At 32.5% G+C, this 13,320-nt stretch overlaps 1 protein-coding gene and 1 long non-coding RNA gene across 4 annotated transcripts in view; one reads left to right on the forward strand and one right to left on the reverse strand.

Annotated features, from left to right (window-relative positions):
* The window catches only part of exp (expansion), a 201,966-nt gene that overhangs the window by 161,606 nt on the left and 27,040 nt on the right, over positions 1-13,320 (forward strand). For all 3 annotated transcript variants that reach the window (XM_075309240.1, XM_075309238.1, XM_075309239.1), the window contains one exon: positions 2,823-3,268. In XM_075309240.1, the coding sequence (XP_075165355.1) occupies positions 2,823-3,268 (446 nt within the window). The remainder of the gene's footprint in view (positions 1-2,822; positions 3,269-13,320) is intronic.
* LOC142237815 (uncharacterized) overlaps positions 1-13,320 on the reverse strand; it is a 147,302-nt gene that overhangs the window by 108,624 nt on the left and 25,358 nt on the right. The window lies entirely within an intron of this gene.

The following is a 13,320-nucleotide window of genomic DNA, read 5'->3' on the forward strand; positions in this document are numbered from 1 at the left end:
TTAGAGACCATATACCAAAGCATGTACCAAATTTCAGGCGGATCGGATGAAATTTGCTTCTCTTTGAGGCTCCGCAACCCAAATCTGGGGATCGGTTTATATGGGCGCTTTATATAATTATGGACCGATGTGGACCAATTTTTGCATGGTTGTTAGAGACCATATACCAATACCATATACCAAAATTCAGCCGGATCGGATGCAATTTGCTTCTCTTTGAGGCTTTGCAAGCCAAATCTGGAGATCGGTTTATATGGGGGCTATATATAATTATGAACCGATGTGGACCAATTTTTGCATGGTTGTTAGAGACCATATACCAACACCCTGTACCAAATTTCAGCCGGATCGGATGAAATATGCTTCTCTTAGAGGCTCCACAAGCTAAATCTGGGGATCGGTTTATATGGGGGCTATATATAATTATGGACCGATATGGACCAATTTTTGCATGGTTGTTAGAGACCATATACCAACATCATGTACCAAATTTCAGCCGGATCGGATGAAATTTGCTTCTCTTTTAGGCTCCGCAAGCCAAATCTGGGGATCGGTTTATATGGTGGCTACATATAATTATGGACCGATGTGGACCAATTTGTGCATGGTTGGTAGAGACCATATACTAACAGCATGTACCAAATTTCAGCCGAATCGGATGAAATTTGCTTCTCTTAGAGCAATCGCAAGCCAAATTTAGGGGTCCGTTTATATGGGGGCTATACGTAAAAGTGGACCGATATGGCCCATTTTCAATACCATCCGACCTACATCAATAACAACTACTTGTGCCAAGTTTCAAGTCGATAGCTTGTTTCGTTCGGAAGTTAGCGTGATTTCAACAGACGGACGGACGGACGGACGGACGGACGGACATGCTTAGATCGACTCAGAATTTCACCACGACCCAGAATATATATACTTTATGGGGTCTTAGAGCAATATTTCGATGTGTTACAAACGGAATGACAAAGTTAATATACCCCCATCCTATGATGGAGGGTATAAAAAGTCTTTAAATTATTTGACTTGTTATATCCTGACTACAATGCTAAAAAGGAGATATCTGTCGTTAACAACACTTTAAAGGACTTTGATTGTACATGAACAAAACTTCAGAAGAAACGAATAAATAAATTTCTTTTGTAGTACCAAAGCTCAATACCAAATGCGATAGAAAGTTTACCCGTAAGCTGAACATATCGCGAGGAACAAGCTTGGACCAAACTTGAAGTTCCAAAAAGTGTAAGACTTCCCGGTGCACAAAAAAGTTAGACTGCTAAGAGCTAAGTAGTTGTTTCTCTTGCACGAAAATGGCCAGTTAGTTTAGGTTTCTCCGATGAGAAGTCATTCCAAACCGAGTAGTTTGATAATAAACCAAATTATCGGCTTTACTTGCTAAAGAGGTCCGCTGAAAATTTACACCTTCAATTGGCTACCAGAACTCAAGCGCTGTAGATGATAAAGGTGGAACTGATGGTAACTTCCCGTCGTATTCATCGACCATGAGGCCAAATTAAATGCCTAATATCATCCGAAAATGACCTAAAGATAGTATTGAAGCCCTGGAAAGAAACATTTCGGCTGCAGACCATGGACATTTCAAAAGGATTCGGAACTATAGCTTAAATATGAGGTTCTTCGACTCATTTCTACCTCACAATAGCCACCAAAATCTACGGATCTCAATTCGTTGAATTGGAGCATTTTGTAGAGTAAGGTTAGCACTAAATACCGAAGTGACAATCCTCTCAAGACAGCGCTTCACCACATATGGGTCAAAATACCGCAGAGCCAATTTCGTGATATCTTTGTCAGCCGTTTGAACGCCATAATTTGTTCAAATTCGAACAAATCTAAACTGTTTCTAAAATTTGATTTTTGTTTTGTTTTTGGAGAATAAAATTTATAAAATAAATGAAAACATATATGACATAGAGGCTCACATAATTGTCGTGAGGAGTTACTGCATTCACGAAAATGTATTTTAAAGTTTTTCCGTCATATCTTTAGTTTATTAAATAACTTTCTGTAGAAGCACATTGTTCCCTACGTCCAAAGTCAAGTAAACAATAAATCAGACAAGTACCACTTCAAATAATCATGAGATTCTCTATTATTGAATCTATATTTGAAATTCACTTGAAATCTTAATTCTTCCAGTATATTTCCAAAAGCAAAAAAAAGCATTATTGCATACTCCATATAGCAATTTTCATGAATTTTTCCTTTTTTACGAATCACGAAAATTATGGTCAACAAAATTGCAACAGCTTTCATTTTCAAATGTCATTTTGTGTTTGAACATGAATTGTTACATTTTTTGCCGCCTTTGAATTGTGACCGCCAATTGTTATGTCAATAATCGATGGAAAAAGGGCCGACCATAAAGCACTGAAAAATTTGCATTTAAAGCTTAGGCCGCAATCATATTTCAGTGAATAATTGAAAGCAGCACCCGTAAGGAAAATGCCAACAAAGTTGTTCTAGAATCTTGAACAAATCAAAAAAATAAGAGAACAATTTTTTTTTAGAAAAAATGGTAGTATTGCATAGACCGATTTCTATGGCATTGACAGTCCCGGCTTAAAGAACAATACAAATGCAACGCATAATGGAAATCCATTGATGGGTAAAACAAGTACGCATGTAATGACATGGAAATGCACTGAAACTAAAATTTTATTTTTCATCGCAATTAAATGTTAGGCATTTTTAATATATAGAAACTTTATTTTGAATGTTTTGAGTATCACAAAAAAATCCTACAGATAATTTAATGAGTGTAATTGATTATTTCTTTTATTATTTTCTTTTTTCAGTTCAACGACCCTTGGTTGATATCAAAAATCGTCCCAGAATACCCATACCCGATGAGGATCCCTACAGCGTTGCTGGCAATGGCAGTGGCGGCAGTTCGGGTAGCTCTGGTTTTGGTGCTAGCGGCATGGGTAGTATGATGTCTTCCAATGGTCATAGTGCCCAAATGCAATTGCAACATCAACAACAACAGCTGCAGCAACAACAATCACAATCTATGACAAACGGCCATAGCAATGGCAGTAGTGGTGGTGGTGGCGGCGGAGTTTCCAATTCAAATCATCTATTGAATAATGGCAGTGTTCTGGGAGCTGGCATAAATGGCCATGGTGCTGCCACCAGAGAACAAATGCTTATGCAAACACAACAATTGGTCCATAAACGCAGTGAAAAACCGCCAAAATTGCCACCAAGAGATAATATATATGGAACACATGAAATACCCAAGGTGAGTTTCAATTAAAAGAAACTATTTTAAAATAAAAAAAATGCACACATTTAACTAACAATGTATATTATTGGAAACCCGATTTGTTGAAAAGCTTTCTCTAAAGTAGCTTAGAAAGAGTAGAAAGAGATGTATAGCATTATATATTTATACGTCAGTATATATCACCAGTGATTATACCTTTGTGTCAACATTTCCATTCACTTGCGGATTTTGACAAAATTTCCTTTTCTATGGAAATAAAAAATTTTGACAAAATAAAATATATATAAAATATAGAAATAAAATTTTGACAAAATTTTCTATAGAAATAAAATTTTGGCAAAATTTTCTATAAAAATAAAATTGCGACAAAATTTTCTACAGAAATAAAATGTTGACAAAATTTTCTATAGAAATAAAATTTTGACAAAATTTTCTATAGAAATAAAATTTTGACATAATTTTCTATAGAAATAAAATTCTGACATAATTTTCTATAGGAATAAAATGTTGACAAAATTTTCTATAGAAGTAAAATTTTGACAAAATTTTCTATACACGGATGAAAAAGACTGTTTTTCATATGTTTGGCTTTAAACATTATATGTTTGGAACACAAATTTTTAAACACAATATTTTTGAGTGCAAGCACATAATGTTCATAAACTAGCATAATATGTTTGGGACATATATGTTAATATGTTAGAACATATTAAGTTTGGGACATAAAATGTTTGTAAATATAATATGCTTGGATGCAAACATATATTAATTTAGAAATAGCCTATAAACATATATGTGTTTAGTAGCTTGGAGCGCTATTTAACAGGGAGCGATATTGAATTAAGTTGGTGGTTGTTGCTTGTTATTACAAAATTAACATTTTATTTTTCCTTGGGCAATTGATCAGCTACTTCTTTGATCCTTACAAACTGTGTGGTCCGCTGTTGGAATCCCCGTCCGGCAAAAGGTAAAATTAAAATAAAAAAATCATACAATTGAATAATTTCTTCTACAATGTTTATATTACTGAAAAAGGTGCTAAGAACTAAAAAATCTCGTGGAAGTGAGAAAAATGTGGGGGAATATACAATTGGGCAGAAACAAAATTTTGAGCATTCAGGTCGAAAACCTATGTTGTTTATTTTCATAACTCATTATGATTGTAAATATATAAATAAATAAATAAAATTTTGAGAATTTTTTTTAAGCATATAATAATTTTGGGTGCAAAATGCTTCCAAACATATTATATGTTCATATAATAACATATTGTTTTTTGGAAGACAACATTATTGAATTTGGATGCAAAAATACAAAATGTTTGGAACTTAGACTACCCAAACATATATCGTTTAGACCAATATGCTTTCAAACATATTATATATTGGAAGAGATCAAACATATAAATGTTTGGGCAATACCCAAAACTGTATATGCTTGAAGTAAAATATGTGTAGAAATAAAATTTTTACAAAATTTTCTATAGAAATAAAATTTTGACAAAATTTTCTATAGAAATAAAATGTTAACAAAATTTACTATAGAAATAAAATTTTGATAAAATGTACTATATAAAAATTTTTTTGAGAAAATGTACTATAGAAAAAAAAATGACAAAATTTACTATAGAAATAAAATTTTGTCAAAATTTACTATAGAAATAAAATTTTGACAAAATGTACAATAGAATAAAAATTTGACAAAATTGACTGTAGAAATAAAACTTCGACAAAATTTTCTATAGAAATACAATTATGACAAAGTTTACTATAGAAATAAAATGCTGAAAAACTTGTCTATAAAAATAAAGTGTTGACAAAATTGTCTATAGAAATAAAATGTGGACAAAATTGTCTATAGAAATAGAATTTTGACAAAATTTTCTACAGAAATAAAATTTTGACAAAATTTTCTATTGAAATAAAACTTTGAGAAAATTTTCTATAGAAATAAAATTTTGACAAAATTTTCTATAGATATAAAATTTTGACAAAATTTTCTATAGAAATACAATTTTGACAAAAGTTTCTATAGAAATAAAATTTTGACAAAATTGTCTATAGAAATAAAATTTTGACAAAATTTACTATAGAAATAAAATTTTGACAAAATTTTCTATAGAAATAAAATTTTGACAAAATTTACTATAGAAATAAAATTTTGACAAAATTTACTATTGGAATAAAATCTCGACAAAATTTTCTATAGAAATAAAATTTTCACAAAATTTTCTATAGAAATTAAATTTTGACAAAATTTTCTATAGGAATAAAATTTTGACAAAATTTTCTATAGAAATAAAATTTTGACAAAATTTTCTATAAAAAAAGAATTTGGACAAAATTTTCTATAGAAATAAAATTTTGACAAAATTTTCTATAGAAATAAAATTTTGACAAAATCTTCTATAGAAATAAAATTTTGACAAAATTTTCTATAGAAATAAAATTTTGACAAAATTTTCTATAGAAATAAAATTTTGACAAAATTTTCTATAGAAATATAATTTTAACAAAATTTTCTATAAAAAAAGAATTTTGACAAAATTTTCTATAGAAATAAAATTTTGACAAAATTTTCTATAAAAAAAGAATTTTGACAAAATTTTCTACAGAAATAAAATTTTGACAAAATTTTCTATAAAAATAAAATTTTGACAAAATTTTCTATAGAAATAAAATGTTAACAAAATTTTCTATAGAAATAAAATTTTGACAAAATTTTCTACAGAAATAAAATTTTGACAACATTTTCTATAGAAATAAAATTTTGACAAAATTTTCTATAGAAATAAAATTTTGACAAAATTTTCTATAAAAAAAGAATTTTGACAAAATTTTCTATAGAAATAAAATTTTGACAAAATTTTCTATAGAAATAAAATTTTGACAAAATTTTCTATAGAAATAAAATGTTGACAAAATTTTCTATAGAAATAAAATTTTGACAAAATTTTCTATAGAAATAAAATTTTGACAAAATTTTCTATAGAAATAAAATTTTGACAAAATTTTCTATAGAAATAAAATTTCTGTAGAAATACATTTTTGACAAAATTTTCTATAGTAATAAAATTTTGACAAAATTTTCTATAGTAACAAAATTTTGACAAAATTTTCTGTAGAAATAAAAGAGTCACAAAATTGGCTATAGAAATAAAATTTTGACAAAATTTTCTATAAAAAAGGAATTTTGACAAAATTTTCTGTAGAAATAAAATTTTCTATACAAATAAAATGTTGATAAAATTTTCTATAGAAATAAAATTTTGACAAAATTTTCTATAGAAATAAAATTTCGACAAAATTTTCTATAGAAACAAAAATTTTGACAGAATTTTCTACAGAAATAAAATTTTGACAATATTTTCTATAGAAATAAAATGTTGACAAAATTTTCTATAGAAATAAAATTTTGACAAAATTTTCTATAGAAATAAAATTTTGACAAAATTGTCTATAGAAATAAAATTTTGACAAAAATTTCTATAGGTGGTCTTTTGGGACCAACAAGTAGAATCCAATTTGGTTTAATTATGAAATATTTTGAACTTCACAATAAAGCAAAAGACTTAAGCAACAAGCGTTATATATTATACATCCTAGAAAATTCAAAGATATTTCTTTTCTGCCTATCGATTCAGTCTATCCTCTGTGCTCAGCGCTCGGGCAAATGATTTTAATTACGAAAAAATAAGACATAATTTAGACATAGCCCCCATACATAACATATGTAACTTTTAATTCTCTAAACAGGACCAGATTACATCTATTTTTATTAAATATCTTTCAAATTTCATTTTTCTTTTAAACAGTATGAGATTGGAATTGTGTAAATTTTATAGATGGAGACAAAATGCAATACGATTTGATTAATATCAACAATAGACATCAATTTTTGTTGACATAGCAGTTTTACCCTTACAACGAAACAAAAGACTTAAGCAACAAGCGTAAAATTTTATACACCCTAGAAAATTCAAAGGTCATTTTGTTTTTTTATCTGCCACCATGTTCTTTCAATTCAGTGAAGTTAAGAGATGAAGCTGTTGACATATGAAACAAAATTTATTGCACTTCTCTACATGCATGACCATCAAATGAGAATATACGTATATATGTGTATAGATATTTTATTTAGCCGTGTAACTTTGAACAATACCAGCACTTGGAGTAATGGTAAACATGAAAATGAAGAAAAAAACTGAACAAATTGAAAAACTCTGCATTCTTTGCATATTAATTACACGCGATTTAACATTACATGTTATAGTTTTTTTTTGTAGGTTTTCAAATAGCAACTCCCCGTACTTTGGTATTTATGAATAGACACCTCTACTAATATGAAGAAATCATTATTAAAGAGTTATCGTATTTGAAATATGAGGGAATCCATATAAAATGGATTGCAGTTGTATATCAGCTCTAAGATCGAATTAAGAAATTCGAGAATAATAATTATGGACTAAACCATCATGTTGTCAGAGTATTATACGTACGATCTTCATGAAAATGTGATCCACATTATGTAAAGAGACTGGCTCAGAATCATTTTCCATATCGACGTAGAATGGGTGTCCGTATGTCCGTCCGTCCGTACATCTATTTGTGCTTTAGACGATAGAGATCATAATTTCTATTGCTTTGTAAAAGCTACTTTTCTAAGGTATTTTTAAGAAACAATTTTTGCGTAAAACTTGAGGCTCGTTATAGGAAGCGGTCACGTTTCGCAAAACCAACGTCAAAATATGCCAATGCGGCAAATCGGATGATAACTGCGGCTTGTTACTTTTCACTCATAGAAAAAATCATGCACGGCGTGCTCATTTCAAAACGATGCGTTCACGAAAGTGCATCAACACACATGTGGTGTCAAACTGTGAACAGGCGGTGTCAATCTGACAATGATAAAATGACACCATGCGTTGTCAAAACAACAACCAGCGTTCATGATCTGAAAACGTTATGGTTACGACTTTATAAACAAAATTAAAAAAAGATTTCCGCTAGCGTGACTCGAACCTTAGCACATTGCACCACTTAGGGAGTTGCCATAATAACGTATAATGATTATATTAAGATTTTTCATGGCCAAAGAAAAACGAATGCCGTTTATGAAATCGTGAACGCCCGTGGACGAAATTGTGAACATTTATTAAGTCAATGATTGAAAATTTTAAAATTAAAAAAAAATAATTGATACAATCAACTTTTTAATCCAACTCAGAAGACTAAGACACTTAAAAAAGTGATGATTTTTTTTTTTTAATTTTTAACTAAAAATTTATTTAATTTTTAACTTCATTTTTTAAATTTATTTAATTTTTAACTAAAAATTTATTTAATTTTTAACTAAAAATTTGATTTCAATATTTGCTGATATCAATTAGTTTTTTAATCAAGTATTTTTTTAAGATCCAATTAAAACTGTGACAGTATCATTTCCGTGATTGAAGACATTTCAATTAAAAAACAAGTATAAAGGGTGATACGGTCAAAATTTGGTCAATATAAACTTGACGTAGTTCTTTCAATTTTGCATTTAAAAAACCTGAACACCTCTCATTTTGAAGGTGTGTGTGTGTAGAATGTTGCTCCTATTTTGATTTTGGAATTTACTCTTCAGTTGTCAAAATGCCGTCCAAGCAAGAAGAGCAGCGTATGAAAATTTTGCTCGCGCATCGCGAAAATCCGAGCTACTCGCACGCAAAGCTGGCAAAATCGCTAAAAGTTGCCAAATCAACCGTTACAAATGTAATTAAAGTGTTTGGGGAACGTTTGTCGACAGCCAGGAAGTCTGGGGGAAATCGAAAACCGGAAGCCGCTGAGACGACAAAGAGAGTTGCCGGTAGTTTCAAGCGAAACCCTAACCTCTCTCTCCGAGATGCCGCAAATAAGCTGGGTGTATCGTCTACAACCGTGCATCGAGCCAAAAAACGAGCCGGACTATCGACTTACAAGAAGGTAGTGACTCCAAATCGCGATGATAAACAAAATACGACGGCCAAAGCGCGATTCCGGAGGCTGTACACGACGTTGATGACGAAGTTTGACTGCGTGGTAATGGACGACGAAACCTACGTCAACGCCGACTACAAGCAGCTTCCGGGACAGGAGTTTTATACGGCAAAAGGAAGGGGAAAGGTAGCAGATATTTTCAAGCACATAAAACTATCAAAGTTCGCAAAGAAATATCTGGTTTGGCAAGCCATCTGTACCTGTGGCTTGAAAAGCAGCATTTTCATAGCTTCCGGGACTGTCAACCAAGAAATTTACGTGAAAGAGTGTTTGAATAAACGTCTGCTGCCTTTCCTGAAGAAACACGGCTGCTCCGTACTGTTTTGGCCGGATTTGGCATCTTGCCATTACGGAAAAAAGGTCATGGAGTGATACGCCGCCAACAACGTGCAGGTGGTTCCCAAGGACAATAACCCTCCCAAGACGCCAGAGCTCCGCCCAATTGAGAAATACTGGGCTATTGTCAAGCGGAACCTAAAGATGACCAAAAAAACTGCTAAGGACGAGCAGAAGTTCAAGGCAAACTGGCTTTCTGCGGCGAAAAAGGTGGACAAGGTAGCTGTAGAAAATCTGATGGCAGGTGTCAAGCGTGAGGCCCGGCAATTCGGATTTGGAAAAGCGAAAGCCTAACTGAATATTTTTCCTGAATTTTATACTAATTGAACTTGAAAAAGAAATTTAATTTGATTTTTTTAATAAACGATTTCACCGATTTACACGCGTTTTCCCTTAACCAAATTTTGAACGTATCAACCTTTATACGGCCGTAAGTTCGGCCAGGCCGAATCTTATGTACCCTCCACCATGGATTGCGTAGAAACTTCTACCAGAATTGTAATACGGGGCTCGCTTATATGGGGGCTATATACAATTATGAACTTGATATGGACCAATTTTTGTGTGATTGAGGATCGATTTATCTGAGGGCTATATATAACAATAAACCGATATGGACCTAGTTAGGCATGGTTGTTAACGGTCATATACGAGCACAATGTACCAAATTTCAACTGACTCGGATGAAATTTGCTCCTCCAAGAGGCTCCATAACCAAATCTCGTGATCGGTTTATATGGGGATATATATATGATTATGGACTGATATGGACCACTTTTGGCATGGTTGTTAAATAACATATACTACCACCACGTACCAAATTTCAACCAGATTTTGCTTCTCCCTAGGTCAAATCTGGGGATCGGTTTATATGGGAGCTATATATAATTATGGACTGATATGAACCAATTCCGACATGGTTGTTGGATACACTATACTAACACCACGTACCAAATTTCAACCGAATCGGATGAATTTTGTTCTTCCAAGGGTTCCGACCAATTTTTGCATGATCACTAGACACCATATACTTACACCATTTACCAAATTTCAGCCGGATCGGATGAAATTTGCTTCTCTTAGAGGCTCCGCAAGCCGAATCGGAGGATCGGTTTATTTGGGGGCTCTATATATATTTATGGACCGATGTGGACCAATTTTTGCATGGTTTTTAGAGACCATATACCAAAACCATGTACCAAATTTCAGCCGGATCGGATGAAATTTGCTTCTCTTAGAGGATTCGCAAGCCAAATTTGGGGGTCCGTTTATATGGGGGCTATACGTAAAAGTGGACTGATATGGCCCATTTGGAATACCATCTGACCTACATTAATAACATCTACTTGTGCCAAGTTTCGAACGGATGGACGGACGGCCATGCTCTCATCGACTCAGAATTTCACCACGACCCAGAATATATATACTTTATGGGGTCTTAGAGCAATATTTCGATATGTTACAAACGGAATGACAAAGTTAATATACCCCGCATCCCATGGTGGAGGGTATAATTAATTGGATTAATTAATTTGGTAATTGAATCAGAAAAAATTGTGTTTTTATGGAAACTACATAGAGATTTTACCGATATGAACTATATACCAAGATGCTTATTAGCCCACCAGTTAGTTAATGGGTATTAAAACCAAAACGTCGAATTTGTAGGACAGATACTCAAAAAGATCCGTCAGGAAATCGGTTTATGTGGATCTATATAAAAATATATTTTTGAAAGAATTTTCATCAAATCTAGCTAAAATTATTCCCTTTAGGCCACCATGAAGTCAAATCGATTTATATAATGGCTTTATCACAGGCACCTCCGATAATGGGTCTTGTCGTGTTCTCGAAACAAAAGAAGAGGTACCATATTCTAAGACTGTAGCTAAATATACGTTTTTTAACAACTTAACATACCTTTTATCCTTTGAGAATGGCAAGTAAAATCTTAGAAAATATAGATCATTCAATTTATTAAGGAATACCCCATATTTGGTATAATTTTTTTTTAGTTCAGTTTCATTTGTGTTTTTTTTGCTTTAATTGCAATGCAGAAATGACTTGACTTTAGCAATTGTTTTTGTCTTTAGATTTGTATTAACTTGTTTTGTATTTCTTCTGGCTTTTACGAAATGTTGCCCATTACCCAATGAATCGTTAAAGTTATGATTTCTGTTTATATCGTGATGTCTGTTTGTTTTGATTTTATAGTTTTCATAGTAGTTTTAACAATTCTTGGCGTGAATCGATATATTGCAGTTATTAAAGTTTGTATTTTTTTTCGTTTTGTTTGCAATGAAACAAGTGCTTTTGTTTCTTCTCTTGATCTAAAATATTTTTGCCATTGGCATGAAATGCCAAGCCACCAGACAAATATTCCATGGAATTGCTTTGGTATAATTTGATTTGTTTTCTGTTACAGGTTTTATTCTTGACTAACTGAATCGAAAATTGCCTTTAACAATAGTTATTAAAAATGTTGTAATACAAAGGTTCAATTGTTAAAAGTATCGAGATTAGTAAAGATAGTCTAATTATTGGCAAAAACAAAAATATTTCATGTTATGTGTTCAATTATTATAACTTTAGTATAGCAGAATTGCGAAAAAAAAGTTGCATTGATAAGATAGCCGAATTTTATGTTAATCGAAAAATTAGTACATGTTATTTATTTATGTTTTTATACTCTCCACCATAGGATGGGGGGTATATTAACTTTGTCATTCAGTTTGTACCACATCGAAATATTGATTTAAGATCCCATAAAGTATATATATTCTGGGTCGTGGTGAAATTCGATCTAAGCATGTCCGTCCGTCCGTCTATTGAAATCACGCTAACTTCCGAACGAAAGAAGCTATCGACTTGAAACTTGGCACAAGCAGATGTTATTAATGTAGGTCAGATGATATTCCAAATGGGCCATATCGGTCCTCTTTTACGTATAGCTAAGAGAAGCAAATTTCATCCGATCCGGCTGAAATTTGGTACGCGGTGTTAGTATATGGTCTCTAACAACTATGCAAAAATTGGTCCACATCGGTCCATAATTATATATAGCCCCCATATAAACCGATCCCCAGATTTGATCTCCGGAGCCTTAGGTTAGGTTAGGTGGCAGCCCAATGTATCAGGCTCACTTAGACTATTCAGTCCATTGTGATGCCACATTGGTGAACTTCTCTCTTATCACTGAGTGCTGCCCGATTCCATGTTAAGCTCAATAACAAGGGACCTCCTTTTTATAGCCGAGTCCGAACGGCGTTCCACATTGCAGTGAAACCACTTAGAGAAGCTGTGAAACCCTCAGAAATGTCACCAGCATTACTGAGGTGGGATAATCCACCGCTGAAAAACTTTTTGGTGTTCGGTCGAAGCAGGAATCGAACCCACGACCTTGTGTATGCAAGGCGGGCATGCTAACCATTGCACCACGGTGGCTCCCCTCCGGAGCCTTGTGGAATAGCAAAATTCTTCCTATTCGGTTGAAATTTGGTACATGGTATTAGTATATTGTCTCTAACAACCATGCAGGAATTGGTCAATATCGGTCCATAATTATATGTAACCCCCATATAAACTGATCCCCAGATTTGTCCTCCAGAGCCTCTTGGAAGAGCAAAATTCATCTGATTCAGTTGAAATTTGGTACGTGGTGTTAATATATGGCCTCAAACACCCATGAAAACATTGGTCGAAATCGGCCCACAA

Source organism: Haematobia irritans, chromosome 5 (genome assembly GCF_050003625.1).
Source record: "Haematobia irritans isolate KBUSLIRL chromosome 5, ASM5000362v1, whole genome shotgun sequence".
NCBI lineage: Eukaryota > Metazoa > Arthropoda > Insecta > Diptera > Muscidae > Haematobia > Haematobia irritans.